This window comes from Geotrypetes seraphini, chromosome 15 (genome assembly GCF_902459505.1).
Source record: "Geotrypetes seraphini chromosome 15, aGeoSer1.1, whole genome shotgun sequence".
In the NCBI taxonomy this organism is placed as follows: Eukaryota; Metazoa; Chordata; class Amphibia; order Gymnophiona; family Dermophiidae; genus Geotrypetes; species Geotrypetes seraphini.
In genome coordinates this window covers 51,886,842-51,911,848 of record NC_047098.1, presented here as the reverse complement: position 1 = coordinate 51,911,848, position 25,007 = coordinate 51,886,842, and the positions used below count along the sequence as shown (strand labels likewise).

The window sequence follows — 25,007 nt, the reverse complement described above, 5'->3', positions numbered from 1 at the left end:
AAATTTCGGGAGAGTAATGTAGACTAATCTTCAGACGAGTATACCTCTGATCTAATCTAATCTTTGTGTGTCGCACACAGCTAAGCAGGCTCTAGGCAACTTGAAGAAGGGAAAGGGAAGAATTGGTAAAGAGGGAGGGAGGGGGGAACGGATAAGAAGATCCTAATTGTACTAAGTAAAAGAACAGTTGCGTATGGCGATCTTTGCAAAGTTAGTTGTCAAAGAGTAATGTTTTCAGTTTCTTCCGGAATAGGGCATGGTTGGCTTCTGTTCTGATTGGCTCAGCAAGACCATTCCAGATTTTGATATCACTAACAGAAAACAGCTCATTGCTATGTACGTAGAGATACTTATCTAAAGAGAACTAAATTTCCCAGATGAGAAACCATTATGTAGGCACTTTTTTGGGTTGTATAATTACCCAAATTATTTGTTGTAGGCTAATTGGTTTGTCTAGAAGATCATTTGTGCCTATGTGTCCTTTAGACTCTGTGTAACCCTGGTGATAAAGACAGACAAGAAGTACATTCTGGAAATATATTACAATTTATTGGTAATATAAAAATATATAATAATAAATAATAATAATAATAACTTTATTTTTGTATATCGCCATACCCCGAAGAGTTCTAGGCGGTTCACATTAGTTAGACAAAGATTACAAGTGGTTACATATCAAATTGAACATAGCGTTGCAAACAGTAAGGAGGGAGTAGTTACAAGAGGTTACATATCAAAATGATCGTAGGGTTACGAACAGCAAGGAGAGAAGTAGGGAGGAGAGGAGGGGGAGGGGGAGGGCAGAAGATATGTACGTATAATAAGAGAAGAATAGATATAGAGTATTAGTATACCAATGCGATAACAAAACTTAGCAGCAAGACTCATCAGTACATGGGAGAACAATGAAATAGCAAAAGTAGTGCAACTAATAATTATTATTCCTGAGACCTAACTAACAGTGCTGGCCTAAGAACCACATGCCAAAAAGGTCCTGACTCACACTTGGTGTGCAGCAATGCTTTCTATCTCACCCCTACTGTAGGAAGGCTAACTGACCTCACCTGTAGGCTGCCTGGAAAAGTCCTTTGGCTCTCTGTGTGTGGCAGGTAGAGAATGACACGGTGACAAAATTCATCACCGTTCCCGTCCCCGCGGATAACCGCGGGAAATAAACCCATGTCATTTTCTAGTGTCTATTTCAACCTCAGTCCTTCTACACCAGCATTCTTCAAAGCAAAGCTTGTGGGTCAGTGGTTGTGGCCATTCATACTCTGATTCTTATGGGAGCCAAGGATAATGAAGCCATTGTGACATCACTGATGTGATTGGCTCTTAGGCACTGGTGGAATGAGGCATTATGACATCACAATATCTGCTCTCGATATCAGAGACTGTCATTCTGTAGTGTCTGTTTCAACCTCAGTCCTTCTACACCAGCGTTCTTCAAAGCAAAGCTTGTGGGTCAGTGGTTGTGGCCATTCATACTCTGATTCTGCCCTCTTTCCTTAAAGAATGATATGAAGATGGTTTCCCGCGGTTATCCGCGGGGATGGGAACGGTGATGAATTTTGTCACCGTGTCATTCTCTAGTGGCAGGTCTCTGCTTTCCCTCTCAGACTCCAAACTGAAGTTTCATAGCTGACTAGAAAGGATGCCTTGGCGCCACTATGTCTGGATTTGTTGTGATTGGCTATCATCAGAGAAGCTGGGGTGCACACAGCTCTTTATTGGAACTATCTTAGTTGACATTAAGATAGGGTTACCAGACGTCCAAATTTACCCCATGTCCTCTTTTTAGAGTATAGTCCGGACGGCTTTTCAAAACCCAGCACTTTGTCTGGGTTTTGAAAAGCTTCCAGCTCTGGACCGCGTCGAGAGGACATCTATGCATGCGCGGATGCATTGCGGTTATGTCACATGCATGCGCACATGCGTGTGACATCATTGCGTCATATCTGTGCATGCGCAAATGCCCTCCTGACACGGCTCTGAGCATGAGAAGAGGTTGGGGACGTGACTTGGGCAGAACAGGGCCGGCCTAGGGGCGGGGTCATGGGTCCAGATTTACAATTGTAAAATCTGGTAACCCAAGATCAGGGATCTCAAAGTCCCTCCTTGAGGGCTGCAATTAGGTTTTCAGGATTTCCCCAATGAAAATGCATGAGATCTATGGGCATGCACTGTTTTCAATGCATATTCATTGGGGAAATCCTGAAAACCCGACTGGACTGCGGCCCTCAAGGAGGGACTTTGAGATCCCTGCCCTAGATTAAGATTCTACACAGTACTGGTTTAGTACTACACATACTTGTGGTTGGTTCCTTATGGGCACTGAGGGTATTAGCCACTCAGTGTTACTCAGGGGGGACATCAGAGAGAGGTGATTCACTCTGGTAGTGTTTCTGTCTTACATTTCCTCTGTCCAATTGCAGCAAGAGTACAAGATATAGGGGACAGCGTATTGCCTGTGGTATAGTTCTCTGATTGGCTGAGCTGGGCATACAAAGGCGAGCACGTGGACAATGTATCAAGTATAGTCCTGGCCAATCATAGCACTAAGCTGACCAGATAGTAATAGTAATTAACTTAAGTAAAATAATGTTTGTCTTTAGATGATATAATGAGGCCCCTGGCCTTGCAGAGATGGCTGTCCTTATTAGTGCTGCCCGATTCACGATTCAAATCGGTTCACCGATTCAAATCAGGTGAATCAATTCAAATCGGTTCGTTTTTATTAAAAACCGGACTCACCGATTCAGCCGCAAGACGGGTTCAGGCTATTTCATGCCACCGGCCTCTTCCCATCTAATGTAACTTTCGGTTTTGCGAAACCGGAAGTTACATCGAAGAAACGAAAGGCGTGGGAGAGTCAAGCAGCAAGTTAGCAGACCTCGTGCAGCAGACCTTGGCACTCGGCAGCAACAAATACTAGTTTTGGCTGGCTCTTTCCCCGCGATTTAATATCCAGTTCAGGCAGTAAGTAAATACATCGGCAGGGGGGCTGGTGAGTCTTGGGGCTGGGGATGGAAGCTGAAATTGGCAGGGGGGCTGGTGAGTCTTGGGGGCTGGGGATGGAAGCTGAAATTGGCAGGGGGGCTGGTGAGTCTTGGGGGCAGGGGATGGAAGCTGTGAATCGGCAGGGGGGCTGGGTATGGAAGCTGAAATCAGCAGGGGGGCTGGTGGGGGCTGGGGGCTGGGGATGGAAGCTGAAATCGGCAGGGGGGCTGGTGAGTCTTGGGGGCTGGGGATGGAAGCTGAAATCGGCAGAGGGGCTGGTGAGTCTTGGGGGCTGGGGATGGAAGCTGAAATCAGCAGGGGGGCTGGTGAGTCTTGGGAGCTGGGGATGGAAGCTGAAATCGGCAGGGGGGCTGGTGAGTCTTGGGGGCTGGGGATGGAAGCTGAAATCGGCAGGGGGGCTAGTGAGTCTTGGGAGCTGGGGATGGAAGCTGAAATCGGCAGGGGGGCTGGGGATGGAAGCTGGGAATCGGCAGGGGGGCTGGTGAGTCTTGGGGGCTGGGGATGGAAGCTGGGAATCGGCAGGGGGGCTGGTGAGTCTTGGGGGCTGGGGATGGAAGCTGAAATCGGCAGGGGGGCTGGTGAGTCTTGGGGGCTGGGGATGGAAGCTGAGAATCATTTCTGTAGGCTATCAGAAATTTGCTTAATTATCTACTCACACAGAAAAGCAGTAAAAGTCAATAGGTTCTCTGAGTGGGAACAACCTGTTTGATCTTGTACTCGTGTGATTGACCAATTGTATATCACTGTTTAATTTATCACATTGATTAATTTGAGCACACGTGAGGTGTCCTATGATGCAGGCAGAGGGTGATTAACCTGTGCCTTATTGTGTAAAGCGCTGGAGAATTCTCTCCCCTCACTTACCTCTCACGCTGAGGACATCCCGCTTCACTATAATAATTTATATGATTTATCTTGTAAACATTATGACGTGGTCTTTTCCTCAAGTGCTGAGACATCAGGTTGTTCCCACTCGGAGAACCTATTGACTTTTACTGCTTTTCTGTGTGGCTTTAACATATTTGCTATTCATTATACCTAAACTATTATTCAGTAGAAAAAATTTAGTTTGTTCAATCAAATCCTGTCTGGACATTGGACTTCTATGAGTGAATGTTCTGCTTGATTGAACAAACTAAATTTTTTCTACTGAATAATAGTCTAGATACAATGAAAGTAAATAGCAAAAATGTGTGAGTAGATAATTAAGGAAATCTTTTTCATATTGCTTGCTTATGGACTGGGAAAAAAGACTGTTCAAGCAAATGTCTCCAAAATTGCTTTAATGGAAAAATGTGATTTTTTTTTAAATTTATTGTTGTACTTTGTTTAAACTTAAAAAGCTGTGTCATTAACAGTGAATCGAATCGAAAAATCGATTGAACAGGGTGAATCGAATCGAAATATTTTTCTCTGAATCGGGCAGCACTAGTCCTTATCAAAGCTGGTACTACTTGTGTCTTACAAGATAGCAAGATTACCATGTACCAGTGTCTGTGTAAATCGCACTATGTAGGTTTCACACCAAAGAGAGACAACACACATGTTCCTTATTCAGAGGTAGCAGCGCCTCTGCCATGCCACTTGTGAGGTTCTGTGATACTTCCTGAAGGAGTAGCAATAAACTACAGCCTCACCCGCCCCAGTTTGAATGTGTCAACTAAATAGGAAAGTTCAACAATTTCACTTAGATCAGGGGTGTCAAAAGTCCCTCCTCGAGGGCCGCAATCCAGTCAGGTTTTCAGGATTTCCCCAATGAATATGCATGAGATCTATTAGCATACAATAAAAGCAGAGTATGCAAATAGATCTCATGCATATTCATTGAGGAAATCCTGAAAAACCGACTGGATTGTGGCCCTCGAGGAGGGACTTTGACACCCCTGACTTAGATAGTAATGCTGTATGAACAGGACAGATACATTTCATGATTAAAACAATCAGCTGTTTTTTTCCTTTGTCAGAGGTGTGGGTGTGCCATGATTTTGCAGCCATAGTGAGTGCTCCATACATCTGCCCTTGCTGCAGAATTGTCTGGTCACTATGGAACTTCCTCTGAATCAATGGCGTGGCCAGACCCAGTATTTTGGATGGGCCCTCTCACATCCCCGCACCCCAGAATCTCTCTCCTCTGTGCTGGCACCAGGTATGCCTGTAAGGTACACTGGGGTGGGGTGGGGTTCGGAGATGGGAGAGCAAATGCTGGAAAGCCATGGAGGAGAGTGGGCAATATGGTTCCATCGCTGGGTGGTCCTGAGCCTTCCCAGACCCACCTTCGCTACTGCTCTGAATACTGGGGACTGGACTGAATGAAGTGACAGTGGTGGCAGTGGGAGGCTGTAGCAAAGACCACCTTTGTTTCCCCTCCAAACTCTGAACCATGGGGGTTTGGTTTTTTGGAAAACTGCTGTCATAATAGTGGCAGGAGGGATAATGAGAAAAGAAAATGAGATGGTGAAGGGAGATTGCAAGGGGATTTTAGAAAGCTGGAAGGTGAGTAAAGGGATCATGAAAGGGTAATGTAATGTGTCTGGAGATTATAGGGTGGTGGAACAGTGAGGGAAGAAAATGACTTGAGGAATGGGGAGCACAGGAAGAAAGTGCTTGAGGAAGAATGAGTTGATTAGAGAGGGGATGTGAGTTGTAAGGGGGGATTAGAGGAGGTGGGATTTGTATGGAGAGAGGGAAGAAAATGAATGATATTGTTGGGGGTATATAGGAAGGGAATGATGGAATTTAAAGGTATGTGGGAGGATGGTGGGCAGAGTGGTGACAGGATTTGAGGTACTGAGAGGATATTTGAAGTGGTTCTGTGGCAGTATGAGGTAGGGATTACTGGTGTTGTAGTGTGTGAGTGAGATGTAGAAGGTTCCATAAGGGCTGTAGGATTTTGATTGAAGGGATCATACAGGCTTTAAGGAAAGGACTGTGGTGTATGAGAGAATTGTTCCTCCCCCATACCAGAATCCTGGATCCCTTCCTCCTCCTCCCTCCCCTCCCCCCCCCCACTCCATGATCTATCTCCTCTTGTCCCCTTTCTCTCTTCTTCATTTGTCCCATGATTTTTCTTATTCTCCCTTCACCTTATACCATCCTACCTTCTATCCTGCCTGAGATCACTTCATTTTTTTCCTCTCAGATCTGGCTCTCACCCTGTTTCCCAGTTCACTTTCCTTATTCAGTTTACCCCTATTCCCTTCCCTTAAAAAAAAAAGGTACCAAATATGTTTACAGAAAAGAAATCTAAGAGAATAAATTTTACTTGAATTAATATGCAAATATATAAAAATATGTAATAGAATCTTTAAAAATCTGCCACATTAAACCAGATGCTGAGTGTTTAGGCTATGAAGACCCAGGCACAGTTTACACCAACAGAATCAATGATATTTTGAAATTTTCCTTAATGTGAAATGTAATTAAATGGGGCACATTTTTGTCCTTGTGCATTTTTGTCTCTTACCTTGTGTGGCCCTTCTGCTTATGGTACAAATACAGGCTTAAGTTAGCAGCTTTGGCCAATGTAATTGAACCTGGAGTTATAGGAAGAGCACCTCCCTCTGGTGAACTTTGCAGCTTCGCTTGAAATTTGATGCATATGTTTCTTCTTGTACAGCGCAAATTTTTCTTTTCGTATTGGGTAAATATATAACAATCCAATATCCAAATGATCGCGTCACTGTATCCCTAGGGATCCCTGATTATGGGTTCTATCCGTCCCTCGGTGAGCAGCGGGCTCCATTATCATACGCGGACTATGGTTCCATGGGGCCTCGAGTGGCTCAGATGCTTCGTACTGAGCATGCTGCTTCAACAAGTAACTCCCCCCTCCACCACCTGCCCAGCCCGGATCAGTTTAAGAGCCCAGGTTTGTATGGCCTTTCATTCCTTTGGGGGAGATCAGAATCGGGCCTGAGCTGTGTGAATGATGCAAAAAAAATCAGCCCTGCATGTCAGCCGCAGTTGTGCCCACGTGGAACCCTTCGTGATAACTTTTCCTGGGTTCCACGATTCTCACGACAGCAGTGAACCTGTGAATCAAGGTGTAATGCACGTATTGTACTGTATTTTTCTAGTTCAAACAGGGCTGCTGACCTAACTCCGGGCCATCGTGAGATTTTTACAGGGAGGAGGTACAATCTGTTGGTTAGAGCACTGCAATAGAAATCTGGTAAAGTCCTCTGGACGTGTGCTTAAGACTTTTCCTTTACCACTACTACTCTGACCTCAGGCGAGTTACTTTATCTTTGCTCTGCCTGAGGGATCCAGTAGTACACAATGTGTTTGGCGTAATCTGGTTTTCCTGTTTAAACAACTATTAAATTATTAATGCAGTCCTGAATTCCAACTCCTATCCTCCAGCGAACTCTGGTCCATCTAGGCACCAGTTCCTTGTTGGGTTCACTGTTAAACAAATATATGTCTTCAGTATAAAAGAAAGTCATACTGCCAACTTGACCTAGGGCTATCTAAACCATGAGGCAAGACTAAACAGTCACTTAGGGTGGCAGTTTCGAGCAGAGCGGCAAAGAGCACGGCACTGTCATTGCAAAACAATGGTCTCGAGGGCCAGAAAAACTCAAAATAACCAGTAGCATGTACGTATTTTCATCTGCTGGGACAGTGGGAAATTTTCAAACAGCCTATTTTTTTCCAGATATATGAGGTCAATTCTATAACTCAGTACAGAGGTATAGTAAGGGGGGTGGATGGACCACCCCAGTTGCTGTCTTAGTGGGGGCACCGACATCTCTTTTCCTATCAGCCCTCCTGCTCCTTCCCTTCCCCCTGTGCCTCTAGTTCTTCGCCAATTCGAGCAGTAGCTTCAACCTGCTGCTCGCGCTGGCCTCAGCGCTCCCTCTGACATCACTTCCTGGTTACGGAACCAGGAAGTGACATCAGAGGAAGAGCTGAGGCAAGCACAGGCGGCAAGTTGGAGATATTGCTTATGCCGGGGAAGTTAGAGGCATGGGGAAAGGGAAGGAGCGTGTGCGCACAGTGGGGTGGGGGGGGAGAGCAGAGAAGAGGGCAGGGGGTACCACCACCCTGGCTACACCACTGACTCAGTGCCATGAGGGTGTGTATTATATAGAGGAAAGTAGGTGTCTGCTTTCCTTGACAGAATATTAGTGTAACCTGATATACAGTAGATGCATCTAATATTTCAGCACAAACATTTATGGCAACCATAGAGCTGGTGTAGGTGTGAACACCTAAGTGTGGCAGGGATGTCTGTAACTGGAGCCCCGCCTATGTCCCACTGATGCTCCACCCCTCAGTACAGCCCTCCTTGCACATATACGCTTTGGAAGTTATGCGCACTGGTACAGAATGGTGTTTACATATAACTTTACATAACATAACTTTATTCTTCTATACCGCCATAGTCAGACGACTTCTAGGCGGTTCACACCGAAGAGAGTTGGACAATGAGCGAATTACAATGTACACATTATAAGATTGTAAGATTATAAGAGTACAACAAGAATAGATATAATACAATTATTAGAATTTAGTGTAGCTTCTGTTTAGGAGATAAATCTATCGAACAATGCAGTTTTAATTTAGGTGGCGTATTAGCATATACACACATACAAGTGCATACATACACGTCTATATGTAAGTGTTACAAGAGATGATGGGCATTAATGTTAGTGCTGAGGTTATAGAATTGCCTCAAAGGAGGGCAGAGTTTAATATTTAAAAGTAGAATGTCCGTTATACATTTTTACAGGAATGTTCTGAGGGAGTGGTGTTGAGTTGATGGTGACTATCAAGTTTAATTAAATCTTAAATCTCGGGGGAGGGGGGAACTAGAATGCTGAAGACTAATGGGGGTGGGGTAGTCCTCTAAAGTATTCCCCTGCACTGGCCCTGACTTGAGCCCTTGAGCCTCTGTCTCATTTTTGATTTTGGCAAAGCCCTCATGCTTTTTTTTTTTTTTTTTTTAAATAGTTCTGTCAGATAGTGTTATAAATCCCAGCATACCGTTAGAAGGGTTAGTAAAACCAGGCTGGCCTCCAGGTGCAAGCTGATGAATGAGAGCTGAAGTATTGTAAGACACTTTTGAAGTCCATGTTCAAAATTTAGATCATTATTGACAAAATAATTCCATAAAACAGTGAAACCAGAGCAGGAGCAAAAGGACCAGAGTAAGCTTGCAGGAGAGTTTGAAATCCAGGACTGGAGCAACATCTCATGATGGCATTAAGTTTTCAGCCCTGATTCAAAATAGTAGTGAAATAAATGTCTAAAGCCTCTGTAGAGAAACTCTTTAAGAGTGAGTGTGCATATATATGTATGTAAATAAAATCATTTTTCTTTACTGCAATTTTAATAAATTCACTATACATTGTCATAAAGTAGGGTTTCCACTTTCCAAGAAAGTATTTGAATTTTATGATAAATTGAATTGTAGTCTAGTGAAAGAGAACTGTTACTTGGTTATTCTCCTTTTTTGTCCATCTTGAATTGTTGTGTGTGGGAAGTTGAGTCTTGAAACGGATTATATTAGCATGCTAAATAACTGATGGCCCCTTTGGCAATCTAAAGCTATTCAAGGGGGCCAAAATAAGTGCTTTGCTTGCTATACTTAGTAATAGTTCCCCTTTTGGAGGTCTGTTTAAGCAGCAAATGGTTTAAAATGTTGAGCCAGCGGTGTGCTTTAGTTGAATAACATAACCAGGAGGGCCATTTTCAAAAAGGATGTCTAAGTCCAATTTGGATGTTTTCACTGAATGTCCAAATTTAGAAGCACAGAAACTTCCATTTTTGAAAGCTGAACCTCTAGACATCCCCCAAATATATATATTTACTGTATGTACTTGAATATAAACTGAGATTTTGGGGCCAAAAAATGGACCAAAAATAGAGGTCTCGGTTTATATTCAGGTCAGCACTGACCTGTCCCCCCTCCTGAACCTGCTGCCATGAGACCTGGTGAGCCAGCAGTGGGCTGGGACAAGAGGGATCCCTTCTGTCTCCTGTCCCAGCCGACTCTACTAACTTTTACCTTTCTCCCCTGGTGTACCTTTTAAATCTCTGGTGGTCCAGCAGTGGGCTGGGACAGCAGGGATCCCTCCCACCCTTGTCCCAGCGAATTAAAATATTTTTTTCCTGCCTCCCCTGCGTACCTTTAGAATCCCTGGTGGTCCAGTGATAAACTGCGGCAGGAATGACCTTCCTTCGCTCCTGCTTGCGAAGAGCCACTAGCTGATTGGCTGCTGTGAACTAAGTAGCATCTCTGCACAGAACAGTGAGAACTCACGTCAGCTAATCAGCTAGCGGCTCTGCATGGACAGGAGCAAAGGAAGCGGTTCACCGCTGGCCACCAGGGATTCTAAAGGCAGGGCAGATGGGAGGGAGGTAGAATTCTTAGAATCGGCTAGGACAGGAGGCAAGAGGGATCCATGCTGTCCCAGCCTACCGCTGTCCCACCAGGACTTATGGCAGGCCCGTGGAGTCCTGCAAGGCATCTAGAGGGAGGGAGGGCAGGGGACAGAACCTGACAGGGCAAGGAGGAAAGGGGGGCTGGGGCAGAGCTTGGCAGGGTTGGAGAAGGAACAGGGTGCAGAACCTGTGAGCATGGTGGCACACGCGAGCCATTACTGCTCACCTGGCAGGACAGGGTAAGGCACTTGAATATTAACCCCCCCCCCCCCCCCCAGTTTATATTCGAGTCAACCTTTTTTCCTCCTTTGTTGAGGAAAAAGGTTACCTTGGCTTATATTCAGGTTGGTTTGTATATATGGTATTTTTTGAAAATCATCTGCTTGGATATCTAGGCCGACAGGACTTCCAACCCTTAGGACACTTACTTATACCTCATTTTTTTTTTTATCAAAGAAATGTCCAAGCTAAAAACGTCCAAATCCATTTAGACTTGGGAGGGGCCAATATTGTGATGGACTGGCAACAAAGACTTGCCAACAGAGCAGTGGGACACCTTAGAGGGCACTGCGGTGAACTTCACATAAAGTGTGTCAGAAGCTTGTCCCATTCCCCTTGGCTTATTCCCCAGCTTTTCAAGGTTGCCAGTGCAGAGTTGGCAGTGGTAAGACTTGATCTTGAATCCCAGCCGTTTACAACTTTTTGCACTAGAAGAATTCCACTGTCTACCAAGTTTCTGAACCACAGCTAAATTTGATTGCCTTGATGTTATTTTTGAAATGTTACAGTTTAATCATTTGGGATCATTAGTGCAAGGGATGAAAAAGCAAGAACTACTTAGGTGCTATGGAGGTAAACATCCTAAAACCATTTACCCAGATAAATAAATTCGGTAAAAATAAAAAAAGCCCACTCTTCCCATGATCAAAAGTAAATGTATGGATTAACAATGCATGTATTTTTACCCGAGGAAAAAAAGAGGTTAGGGCAGGGGGGTAATAACAAATGTGGTTTTGCATCTTTAAAACAATACTTGTTCTCTTTGTTGAGAAAAAGCCATTCAGCGTTCCGCAGGTGTCTCTCTTCTGGGTAGTGCTTGAGGTGAAAGTCTTTCCTTTTCAAAACTGGTGCAAAGTTTGTGGTGCAGAAATCCCTTCAGTCCTAATGCATTCGCCAGCAGAGATTTTATAATTGCCTCTAAATGGTCCCTAGAAGTAGTTCAAGTTCAAGTTCAATTTCAATTTTATTTGATGAATCGCCTATAACACTTTCTAAGCGATGTACAATTTAAAATATCATATATGATAACAAACAGTATTAAAAACAAAACTTTTTAACAAATTTTTGAAAAGCAAAAATTTATGACATACAATGTTAGAACTTAAGGGGTTACATCACTGACTAGGTACATTAGGGAAAAGGGGAACAGTTACAATTTTCTCGATCTAAGATGGAAGAAACATTAAAGGTAAACACATAGGGAAGGGGCAAAAATAAATTTAGAAGATTAAAAATTTGAGCTTGAAAAACAAAAATTTTTTAAACAGAATTTAAATTATTAAATAGTAAAAGCGTCTTTAAATAAAAAAGTTTTCAAAGATTTTTTAAAGGAATTGAGGTCTTTTTCTTTTCTTATATAAAGGGGCAAGGAATTCCAAGTTTGAGGTGCTAAAACAGAGAACATTTTGTTTCTTCTTGTGCCTACTATTTTTAAAGAAGGGACTGATAATAAATCTTGGGATATAGATCGAAGGGAACGAGAAGAATGATAAGGAATAAGCATTTTGGAAATAAATTGTGGTTCATTAGATGCCATAGTCTTAAAGATTAATAGTGCTATTTTAAAAGTGATTCGGTGGTTAATGGGTAACCAGTGGGATTTGATCAGTAAAGGGGTTACATGGTCATATTTTTTTGCTTTATGGATTAGTTTTATTGCGGTGTTTTGGATAATTTGAAGCCTCTTTTTGTCCTTTTGTGGTATATTGAAAAGTAAAGAGTTGCAATAATCTAGTTTTGATATTATAATAGAGTGAGTAAGTATACTAATGGATTTGGGCTCTAAAAAAGAGGAAATAGAGCGTATAAGACGGAGTTTGTAGAAACAGGATTTGACAATTTGGTTGATGTGGTTGTGAAAATTTAAGTCGGAGTCAATAGTTACACCTAAGATTTTTAAAGATGATACTGATACAATTGGAGAATTATCGAGTAAAAATGAGGATATTGGAACGATGTCTTTTCTCCAGGTAAAAATCATTGTTTGTGTTTTCTGTATGTTCAAAGATAGTTTATTGGAGTACTGTGAATTTAAACACTTCAGTTTTGCGCATTGTTTTGTTCTCCAGGAGTCTAATCCTATCCAGATTTACAGGAAAATGAAAGTGATGGCTAGGAGATATCTTTGGTACAGAAAGAATAATCTTTAAGGGGGTAGATGGTCCTGAGAGATGAAAAGCCCTCAGACTACAACATTGTTAGCTTAGTTTTTATTGTGCTCTTTCAACACTAGCCTGAAGGTCATAGACTGACATTTGCGTTACCCTAGGTAACTTTTCAATGCTTGGAACAAGATTTCTTATTGCTTTTTGGGTTTACAATCAGGAGGCCCTTCTACAGAGCTGGAAAGATTTTGTGGAGGTTAGTGAAGAGCTGGTCACAGATATCTTAAAAGAGAACACAGGGTCAGCAGACTCATGCCTCCAACTCCCATAGGGACACTTGGAGGAAGGACAAAGGGAGGGTATGATCCTCTTTGCCCACTGGTCCTGGGCTTTTAGCATGGTGTCCGGGTTGGCAGGTGCATTCCCTGGCAAGCCGGGAGGCTGTAACCTCCTGCAAGTCACAGACATATCTTTGACCATCTGTTCATGCCATCAGAGAGACTCTGTTTCTTAGGTCCTCCAGGGAGATCAGAGAAGGCGATTGCTGCCTCAGGAGTGAAGCTATAAGTATAAGGGACTGGAATGCCATTCAGCTTTTGTAGGGAAAAAAAATTATGTAGAAGCTTAAAAAAAATAAAAGAAGAGGAGAAAAAGCAAAGAAAAATATAGATAGGAATAAAGATGAAAGCTTCACATTTGGCAGTAATAGTAATTTCTCATTTGAGGGTCTTATAGACATATAGTCATGTGAAAAAATTAGGACACCACATGAAATATTCAGTTCTTTCTTTATAAATGTTCACATATCAATGTCAAATCTTTTTTTTTTATTTATCTCTGGAAAAGAAAGGAATGTAATTGCAGGTAAACAACAAAAATTGTCCTTGATTTACTCATGAAACAAAATATATCCACAAAAATGTGCATTCTAACTGAGGTATAAATTAGGACACCCCCACATATCCTCCTACTTATAGTGGCTCAGATCACATCAGGTGCATATGATTAGAACATCGTTACTCAGCATTTTGAAGGAGGTTTGCCCTACTTAAACCTCAGACATTTAGTTTGGTGTGCTCATGACTGCTGCGGTGAGAGTGAACACCACGGTGAGATCAAAATTGCTGTCCGAGGCCTCCTGAAAGAAGATTGTAGCAGCTTACAAATCTGGTAAGGGATTTAAAAAGATCTAAAAAGAATTTGACATTAGCCATTCCACAGTCCGGAAGATAATGTACAAGTGGAGGACTTTACAAACAACTGCCATCATGCCCAGGTCTGGCCTTCCAAACAAGTTGACGCCCAGAGTAGACCGCAAGATGCTAAAAAAAGTTTCCAAAAACCCTAAAATGTCACCATGGAGCTTACAGCAGATTCCTGCTACTGTTGATGTGAAAATGCATACCTCTAGAATCAGAAAGAGACTGCACAAATTTAAATTGCATGGGAGAAACATCAAGGCCAGACTGAAGTTTGCCAGAGAATGCAGACAAACACTAAGACTTCTGGAATAGTGTTCTATGGACAGATGAGTCTAAAATTGAATTATTTGGACATCAGAAAAGAGGACAGGTTTGGCGTACACCAAATACAGCATTCCAGGAAAAGAACTTCATACCAACTGTGAAGCATGGAGGTGGAAGTGTCATGATTTGGGGATGCTTTGCTGCAGCAGGAACCGGCCAGCTCACCATCATAGAATCCACCATGAATTCTACTGTGTATCAGAGGGTGCTTGAGGAACATGTAAGAAAATGAAAGCTGAAGCGGAACTGGACCCTACGACATGACAATGACCCAAAACATACCAGTAAATCCACCAAGGACTGGCTGAAAACTGAGAAATGGAGAATCCTGGAGTGACCGCGTCAAAGGCCTGATCTTAATCCCATTGAGATGCTGTGGAGTGATTTGAAACATGCGAGAAACCCCACAAACATCTCACAGCTGAAAGAATTCTGCATTGAAGAGTGGACCAAACTTTCCTCAGACTGATGGCAGAGACTGATAGATGGCTACAAGCATCTCACTAGTTATTTCAGCCAAAGGAGGGTAACGCTAGCTATTACATTACATTAGTGATTTCTATTCCGCCAATACCTTGCGGTTCAAGGCGGATTACAAAAGAAGTTATTTGGCCATTTCCAGAGGAATTAAAGAGTAGAGAGATTTGCTACAGAGAATTGGGATGAGTTTTGCGGAGTTAGTTTGTCTTCAAGGAGGTCTTGAATAGGATGGTTTTTATTTCTTTTCTAAACAATTTGTAGTCTGTAGTCGTTATCAATAAATTGGAGAGTTGCTGCTTGAGTGGCTAGAAGGTCGTCGTACAGTTTTTTTCGTTTTACGACTTTGATTGGGGGATGAGTGAATGGTCTGTGCGTTCTCCTGTGTCTGGTTGAGGTAGTTTGGATTAAGCGGTTGTTTAGGTAGGCTGGGCTGTCTCCGTTTATGGTTTTAAATAGTAGGCAGTAGAATTTGAATTGTACTCTTGCTTGTTTTGGGAGCCAGTGAGAGTCTAGGTACGCCGCCGTGATGTGGTCGTGTTTCCTCAATGAATAGATAAGTCTTAGCGCTGTGTTTTGAACAGTTTGTAGTTGTTTTATCATGGTTATGGGGCAGGGGAGATAGAGTATGTTGCAGTAGTCTAGAAGACCCAGGACTAGGGATTGGACCAAGAGCTGGAATTGTGTTCTGTCGAAGAATTTTCGAACTTGCCTTAAGTTTCTCATGACCCCAAATGATGATGTATTGTTTTGTTGATTTATGGTTGCATGGTACAGCATCTGTCAATTGTCATTCCTAGAAGTTTTAGAGTGGGTTGTATAGGGTATGTGATTGAGTTTATTACTAGGGTTGTTATAGTTGGGGATTTATTATTTTTGAGGAGAATGAATTTTGTCTTGTCTGGGTTCAGTTTCAGTTTGTGATTATTCATCCATGTTGCAACTGTTTTGTGTAGTGTGTCTGTCATGGAGGACGTTGGTTGGTCAAAAGGAAGAAGAATGGTGATGTCATCAGCATAGCTATAGGAGGTTAAGCCTAATTTGTCCAGGCTGGTGCCGAGGGATGCAATGTAGAAATTGAAGAGAGTTGGTGATAGTGGAGATCCTTGGGGTACGCCGCAGGGGTTGGACCATGGTTCTAATTTTTCTTTGTTCAACTTGACTCTGTAGGTTCTGGATTGTAGGAAGCCTTGAAACCATGTGTGAACCTTGTCTGTGATCCCTATTGTTTCTAGTATTTGAAGTAGGATGTTTTGGTCCACCAGGTCAAATGCTGCGGTGAGGTCCAGCTGTATAATCAGCATTTTTCTACCTGTGCTGAGGTGTTGTCTAGCTGTGTCCAGGAGGGAACCTAGTAGTGTCTCTATATTGTAGTTGGTTCTGAAACCCGATTGTGTGGGATGGAGTTTGTTGTGGTCTTCTAGGTAAGTGGTGAGGAGTTTGGCTACCAGGCCTTCCATTAGTTTGACATAGAGTAGTATTGAGGCTATGGGTCTTTAGTTGGATAGTTGGTCTGTTGCTCCTTTAGGGTCTTTTAGGATCAGGGTGACAACGATTTTGCTGAGGTCTTGCGGGAAAAGGCCATCTGTGAGCATGGTTTGTATCCATTGTAAGAGGAGAGCGCGGAATTTGGTACTGGAGGATTTTAATAGGTAAGGAGGGCAGTGGTTGAGATCGCAGGTTGCGTGGCTATATTTTTTGTAGAGTTTGTTAAGGTCAGACCATTGTATTGTGGGGAAGTGGGACCAGGTTCTGTCTGCCGCTGCTGAATCTTTTTCTGTGGGGGGCATTGTGATCTCTTCTAGGTGGGTTGGGTTCCGGAGAGGGTGGACCTGGCCGTTGTGATTTTGTTTTTTTTAAAGTATTCGTCTAAAAGTGTAGCTGAGGGGGTAGGAGATCCGTTATTGGCCAGATAGGGTTTGGTGTCTGTGAGTTCTTTTAGTATTAGGAATAGTTTTTTTTGTGTCTTGGGTTTCTTTGCCTATTAGGTTGGAGTAGTGTGTTTTTCTTTTAGTTTCAGTTTGTATTGTTGATTTAGTTTTTTCCAAGCTGTTTTCATGGTTTCTTGGTTATTTTTTCTCTATTTTCTTTCTAGTCATCTGCATTGTCTTTTGAGTAGGAGTAATTCGTTATCGAACCATAGGTTTGATCGTCTGCTAATTCTGGTTTTTGTTTGTATTGGGGCTAGCTTGTCTAGGGTAGCTGTGCTTACCTTGCACCATTGTGAGACGAAGTCCTTTGGGTTGCATTCTTGGAGTGCTGAGTCTGTTTTAATCCAGAATTTGGAGGGGTCGATGTAGTTACGAGAGTTGTAGGTTGATCTTTGGGGTTTTGGTTTGGTTTTGTCTTTGGACAGTGTATAGGGTGTCCTAATTTATTCCTCAGTTAGAATACACATTTTTGTGGATATCTTTTGTTTCATGAGTGCATCAAGGAAAACTTTTGTTGTTTATCTGCAATTATATCACTTTTTGACATCAATATGTGAACATTTCTTCAGAAAGAACTGAATATTTCATTGGGTGTCCTGAATTTTTTCACATGACTGTATGTGAAGGTACTTCCTTATCCCTTTAACAGTTGAGAAGTTTGCTTTATTGTGTTCACCTGACCAGTTGTGCTTTATAACTTCAGATTTTAAAACTGAGCCAGACAATAGAATTTAAAATGGGGATAGAAAAGCAAATGCTACGGAAGGTGAAGCTTCAGCCTGTATAGCATAATAGCAAGGTCAGCAGGAATAGGCATTTATTCTTGAGGATGGAGGCAGAAAGTATATTCCTCCATCCCATCCTGAAGAAGAACAGACTCTCCTTTCCTCCTAATGAGGTGGGGTTTCAGGTGGTATATTTGTAAAGGGATAACTTTTGTGCCCCCTGCAAATCTAGCCCAACTGTTCCTTAATAAAAAAAAAAAACCCTAGAACAGCCAGGAACGTAAACATTCAAAGGCCTAGAGGGGAATTTTTAGCAGAGATCCTAAAACAAATTGGAAAAATTTGCCTGTTTTATGCTTATGTTGTAAAAGTCACAAAAACCTCTAAAACAATATTTTTTCATATGATGAGTCTATTTTGAATAGTATAATTTGGGGGGCATTATTATATGACTGAGGTGTTTTAGAGGTTTTTGTGATATTGAAACTTTCACTTCCTTCTAAGGTAAGATACCATATGTTTTTAATAAATTCCCATCTCCAATAATGCCCCCACTTCAAAACCTCAGAAAATTTGTTCTTCAAACCAAAGCAAGATTCCCCCAATAATTGCCCCCCTCCCCCACATTACTCTCGTTCACCCTAAAGGCGAGGTAAGAAAAGAGGTCCAGATGTTGGGGTGGGGTGGGGTGGAGGAGAGCAATGCCAGCTATTGCAGGAGTCACGGTGGAGGAGAGAAATGGTAGTTATTACAGGGAGCAGGACATAGAGAGAGAAAAGGTCATCACGGGGAGGAGAGGTAAAGGAGAGAAATAGTGCCTCCATTTATAACTTGTCCTAGATTCTAGACAACCCATTGCTTCTAATAATGGCCCAAAACATATGGTAACATTAATGCTTAAGTGTCTTCAGAAATTAAGTACTCAACAGGATGCAGAAATTCAAACACACACACAAACCTGCTGTGCAGCTAAATTCTCAAAAGGCCTCCAAAATTTAGGCACTGAGATGTTGGAAGCTAAGCCAGGATTCTATAATGGCAGCTGTACATGCATCCAGTGTTATAGAATACCAGCCAAATGCCTGCGTTGAACTTTGGCTGCAGCTCTATACATGCCACACCATATGAGTCATTTTAGAGTCATATAGAGATTTATAAGATCATGAAGGGCATAGAGAGAGTAGAGAAGGACAGATTCTTCAAACTTTCGAAAAATAAAAGAACAAGAGGACACTTGGAAAAGTTGAAAGGGGACAGATTTAAAACGAATGCTAGGAAGTTCTTCTTTACCCAACGAGTGGTGGACACCTGGAATGCGCTTCCAGAGGGCGTAATAGGGCAGAGTACAGTACAGGGGTTTAAGAAAGGATTGGACAATTTCCTGCTGGAAAAGGGGATAGAGGGGTATAGATAGAAGATTACTGCACAGGTCCTGGACCTGTTGGGCCGCCACGCGAGCGGACTGCTGGGCACGATGGACCTCAGGTCTGACCCAGCAGAGGCATTGCTTATGTTCTTATGTAGAAGGGCTCTTCTACATGTAGTCTAAACGTGGAAAACAATGCAATAGTGCCATACACACATATACGAGTGTGCGCTGACAGTTATTTGCACACTTACGCCTGTGATGTGTACAGGTGATCCTGGAGACCTATTTGCAGTAACCTCTCCTTTAAAAGTTTTAAGACAGATCGGAAAACTTGCTATTTAGACAGGCATAAGACTGTGAAGCCTGACTCGGGATACAAATTGTTACTAATTCTGTCTGTTTCTTTCTCCCCTCCCTTAACCTCTAAACCAGTGGTCTCAAACTCGCGGCCCCGCCAGGTACTATTTTGAGGCCCTCGGTATGTTTATCATAATCATAAAAGTAAAATAAAACAGTTTCTTGATCCTATGTCTCTTTAGCTATAAATGACAATAGTATTATTAAGACTTAGCCAAAAGGAAAGATTTATAAACTATAAAGAGTTTTACCTCATGCAAAATTGTCATTTCTTTAATAAGACATTAACTATTTTTTTCTGAGGCCCTCCAAGTACCTACAAATCCAAAATGTGGCCCTGCAAAGGGTATGAGTTTGAGACTACTTATCTAGACTAAACTAAAACTTAGGTTTATACACCGGGTCATCAACCAATTTGGAGCTCAACTCGGTTAGCATTAAGAATAGAGTAATACAAAAGAACAGAACAAAAAAAATCTAATTGGGAAAAAGTAGAATCATTAATTTCCAAAATGTTTGGTGAACAAGACTGTCTTCAGAGCCTTCCTGAAAGATAAGAAAGGGCCTAAGTTTCTTAGTGAGAGTGGCAAGTTGGAGGAGTGTGTGGCGCAGTGGTTGAAGCTACAGCCTCAGCACCCTGGGGTTGTGGGTTCAAATCCCGCGCTGCTCCTTGTGATCCTGGGCAAGTCATTTAGTCCTCCATAGCCCCAGGTACATTAGATTGATTGTGAGCCCACCGGGACAGATAGGGAAAATGCTTGAGTACCTGATTGTAAAACCGCTTAGATAACCTTGATAGGCGGTATATAAAATCCTAATAATAATAATAATAATAAGTTATTCCAAAGCTCGGTTAGTTTGTAGGAGAAAGAATGGCTAAGTTTTCTGATAGATTTGATTTTGCCCTCTCCTCCTCTTCCTTTTACCTTTGCCTCCCTTTTTCCTTTTCCTTTCATCTTACAGTCTCTCTTTCCTGTCAGCATGTAAACCTGTCCTTCGTAAATGGTGTTCCTTTTCTGTTTCTAAATTTTACATTGTGCACTGCACTATCAGAGCAATATAGAAAAGTTCTGTTTAAACCGGGCTGCACTTGTGATATCTGTAAGTACTTTATGGCTTTTGTAAATGCTCACATCTAACGGTGCATGAATGATAGTACAGGCAATCCCCGGGTAAAGAACAAGCTACATTTTTAAAGCTGTTCTTAAGTCAGATTTGTATGTAACTCAGAACTTATAGATTTTAAGATTCTTGCTGCTTACCTCTGCTCCTAGCGGACAAAAGGGCCAACTGTCCCTACCAATGTTCCCTCTAAGGTACAGCATGCACAACCACACACTGTTCTTAATAGGGCCAGGCATCAACCCTGAATCTGCTGCAGAAGTCTATGCCACTGGAAATACTGCTCAGTGAAATCAAATGAAGCTGCAACCACGTTCTTAAGTACGAGTCGTACTTAAGTCAGGCATCTGTAACTTGGGGACTGCCTGTATTCTATAACTTGTGAACCTAGCTGTCCCACCCATGCCCCTCCAAGGTCCAGGCCCCCCTTGAAGTTGCATTCTCTGGAATTTGAGTGCACAACTTATAGAATAGTGGCCAATGGTAGTTATGCATGCAACTTCTAATTGGTGCAAATTATACTGTTCCCTCCAATTAACAGTTGGTAATTAAGCTACGCATGCAGCTGACCTTATTCTGTAACTTGCATGTGCAAATTTGCACAGTGGTTGGAAATTTGAGCATGCACGCTTATAGAATTAGGGGGCTGCTATTTGGATATAGGTGTACAGGCAGTCTCTGAGTTACAGACGCTCAACTTAAGTACGACTCGTACTTAAGAATGTGGTTGTAGCTTCATTTGGTTTCACTGAGCAGTGTTTCCAGTGGCATAGACTCCTACACTTTTCCTGTAGCAGATTCGTTGATGCCTGGCCACATTAACAACAGTGTGTGGTTGTGCATGCTGAACCTTAGAGGGAACATTGGTAAGGACAGTTGACCCTTTTGTCTGCTGGGAGCAGAGGTAAGCAGCAAGAATCTTACAATCTACAAGTTCTGAGTTACATACAAATCTGACTTAAGAACAGCTTTATAAATGTAATTCGTTCTTAACCCGAGGACTGCCTTTATTATTTCATAAAGTACTTACACACATCACAAGTGCAGCCCAGCTCCATCGCAGTTTAATTAGAACTTTCTGTATCGCTCTGACAGCGCAGAACAATGCTAAATCTAAAATTTAGGAACAGGAAAGGAGCACTGTTTACGATAGGATGGGGGGTACATGCTCACAGGGAAGAGAGACTGTAAGATGAAAGGAAAAGAGAGGCAAAGGTTAAAGGAAGAGAGGGAGAGGTGGGGGGGGGGAGGGGAAGAAAGAAGCAGAATTAGTATCAATTTGTGACCCTAGTCAGGCTTCACTGTCATATGCCTGCCTAAATAGCCACGTTTTCAGCTCCTTCTTAAAACCTTTAAAGATGTTACTGCAAATAGGTCTCCAGGATCAACTGTATATATCAGAAGCGTTAGTGTGCATTTAACAGTCAGCGCACACTCGTATATACATATATGGAGCTGCATACTTTTTTCCATATGTGAAAAGAGCCTTTCTAAAAATGACCTGTATAGTGGGGCTCACCGGGGCATCGAGAGAGCATTTTTCTTCCTGCTGATGCAGTTTGGGTAGTGGATCTCATCTGCTGGTGGGGATTGGACATCCCTGCCACAAAGGTAAGATTAACACTGTGTGGGGGGAGGAGAGCTTTTCCCAAAATCCAATGCTATGCCCCTGGAGAAAGTGAATAGAGGGATTTTAGCATGCCCATGTCTAAACTAAACAAAAGCTTAACTTTGTATACCGAGCCATCATTTTGAGAATGGTTTACAGCAATTAAATAAACAGGGAATGATTTACAAATGATAAATAGAAGATAATAGCAAAATTTCAAAAGAATTAATTTTCAAAATGTTTGGCAAATAGAGTAGTTTTTAAAGATTTACGGAAAAATTGAAATGAACTCCTTAAAAAAAAGGGGAGATCATTCCAGAGTTGAGAGAGTTTAAAGACCAAAGATTGACTGAAGATCTTGACTCCTTTAATCCCTTTTTTAGAAGGAAGGGAGAGTTTAAATTGTTGGATACCTCTTGCAAAGGAGAACTGGTAAACATTCCAAAATAAAGGAATAAGAGAATTAAAGACACCATGTAGAATTTTAAAAGAAATACAAGCGCATTTAAATTGAATTGTAAAATAAACCGGGAGCCAATGAAGACTCTGAAGCAAAGGGGTCACATGGTCAAATTTACGTTTTCCAACGATCAGCTTCGCAGCAGTATTCTGAATTAATTGTAATCTATGAAGACAAATTTTTGTAATGCCGAGGTAGATAGCGTAATCAAGACATGATAATATAATTGATTGAACTAAGATAGAAAAATGACGGTGATGAAAAAGATGTCTAACCCTTCCTCAGCATTCACAAACTAAAGAAGCTTTTCATGACCAAGGAATTTATTTGGTCCTTAAAGGAAACAGAGGAATCAAAAAGGACTCCCAATATCTTAGCAGAGAACTCAATTGGTAAGGAGGACCCAGTAGAGCTACAGTAGGAGGAAGACAGTCCAATCTTGGACCTAACCATAAAAGCTTAGTTTTAGTTGTATTAAGCTTCATTTGGACAGATAAAGCCCAGGCTTGAAGTTTGGAAATGCAAAGATTTACTTTGGAAACTAGATTGGTAATATCCGGATCAATCTCAATCAATCCGGATCAATCTCAATCAATCTATTTTATTTTATTTATTTATATATTTTAATAACTTATAGCCCGCTCCAGCTCAAAAATTCTAGGTGGGGTGCAAGCAATAACATCTGCAATAATATCCAAGCCAAAACAACAAACAAATAATATAGAAATAAAATATCATAAAATACAATAGAAATATTAAATATCATCAGGCATTGCGACATGATTTCAAAATATTGCTTACCGTCATCCATCTGAACATATGAAATACCATCAAAAGCTCTGCTGAAATAAATATGTTTTAAGAGATTTCTTAACCATTCTAGGCTTTTGATGGACCGTAAATTCATAGGCACAAATGTTCCATAATTCTGGACCTGCAATATAAAAATGAGAGTTCTGATACTCCTTTAGTTTAACTAAATGAAAAAAGGGAAACTCTGTTTAAAATGGGCTAGCAGGCCTGAGGTAAAAGTGCATGTAGGCCAGCAACCTCTGTGTGCTCTCTAAGGATTGGCTTCTTTGGTGGGCTTTGAGTGGAAGACAATGATCAAGAAACCCTCCCCTGAGGCTTCCACAGCCACTATCAATCAACCAGTAGATCTGCAGGGTAATGAAGGTGCAGGCCAGCTTTCCTTACATATGACAGTGTTCCCCCCCCCCCCCCCCCACCTTTTGAGTCGTCACTGCTTTCTGATGTTCGGTGGAAAGGAAATTACCTAAAGCTGACATTTATATAGCTGTCATACAAAAGATTGGAGTGCATGGAATTGCAATTGAATTCTAGCAGTACTTGGGCTCCCTTGGTTTTTAGAGTTAAAGGAAACAGTTTTTCCAAATATACTGTGTATTAGGTCTTTTATATATTAATGGAATGACTTGTTTTGTTTATTGTTCTTCAGATCAGTATTTCTTCCTATAAAGATTGTACCTGTGCTCACATCAGATGCACGGTGTGCTAGGGGTAGTTGGACCGTTCTGTTCAAAAATTTCAATCTTCAGGATTCTGCTGCAGTGTACCACCACTGTTTGGAATCCAGAATTATTCCCCCCTCTCTCTCCCACCACCATCATTCAGGACCTGGAAGTATTCCCCCCACCCCTTCCCTGCTTTGCTACTACACTTCCCCCTCCGTATTCGCAGTTTCCATATCTACGGTTTCGATTATTTGCGATTTGCTGCCAAAAAAATCATTTTCATTTTTTGGGCTATTTTAAGCCCTGTAAGCCCCCCCTTAAGCCTTACCTGGTGGTCTAGCGGGTTTTCGGGCAGGAGCGATCTGCCCACGCTCCTGTCCCGTGCAGATCACTCACAGGAAATGGCTGCCTTGAACTCCCATCGTAGTCTCGAGAGACGACTGGAGCTCAAGGCAGCCATTTCCTGTGAGCGATCTGCACTGGGCAGTAGCATGGGCAGATCGCTCCTGCCCGAAAAACCTACTAGACCATCAGGTAAGCCTTACAGGGCTTAAAATAGCCGGGGGAGGGGGAGGAGGGAAGCGGGGGTTAGGGGCAGAATGGCCCAAATATTATTTGCGGTTTTTTAATATTCGCGGGCCAGCTCTGCCCCTAACCATCGCTTCCCCCGGTGAAGTGTTTAGCTAGCTACATCTGTCTGGATACAACTTAATTCATCTCCCTGACCCAAATCCTGTAATGTCTAGTTTCTCAAAGCTGTACTGACCTTCCCCCTCCCCTCCCAGTCAATTGGGTTTTCTCATATATTAAATATCTCTTATTAAATTTGGTCATGCCTAAAAGTATACACAGTGCAAGGGGAGGAGTTTGGGCCGTCATGATTTACACACGTATTTTATAAATTATATGCATTCATTACAAGCTAACAGTTTGGCTTCTTCCTGAGCAGGCATAAATATCAGCACCTACAATCTAGGTACTGTGTGTACTAGGTACCGTATATACTTGAATATAAACAGAGTTAATCATATTTTTCTCCTATAAAAAGGGGAAAAAAGGTTGACTCAAGCATAAACCAAGGATTTATATTCAAGCATAGGTATTTGTGGTCCAGTGGTGAGCTGGGACAGGAGCAAACTCTCCTTGTCCTGTCCTGGCTGAC

The 25,007-nt window shown here is 42.1% G+C and overlaps 1 protein-coding gene across 5 annotated transcripts in view; it reads left to right on the top strand.

Moving 5' to 3' along the window:
• Positions 1-25,007, top strand: part of MSI2 (musashi RNA binding protein 2) — a 756,883-nt gene that overhangs the window by 712,991 nt on the left and 18,885 nt on the right. For all 5 annotated transcript variants that reach the window (XM_033922616.1, XM_033922615.1, XM_033922619.1 and 2 more), the window contains one exon: positions 6,713-6,889. In XM_033922616.1, coding sequence (XP_033778507.1) covers positions 6,713-6,889 — 177 coding nt within the window. The remainder of the gene's footprint in view (positions 1-6,712; positions 6,890-25,007) is intronic.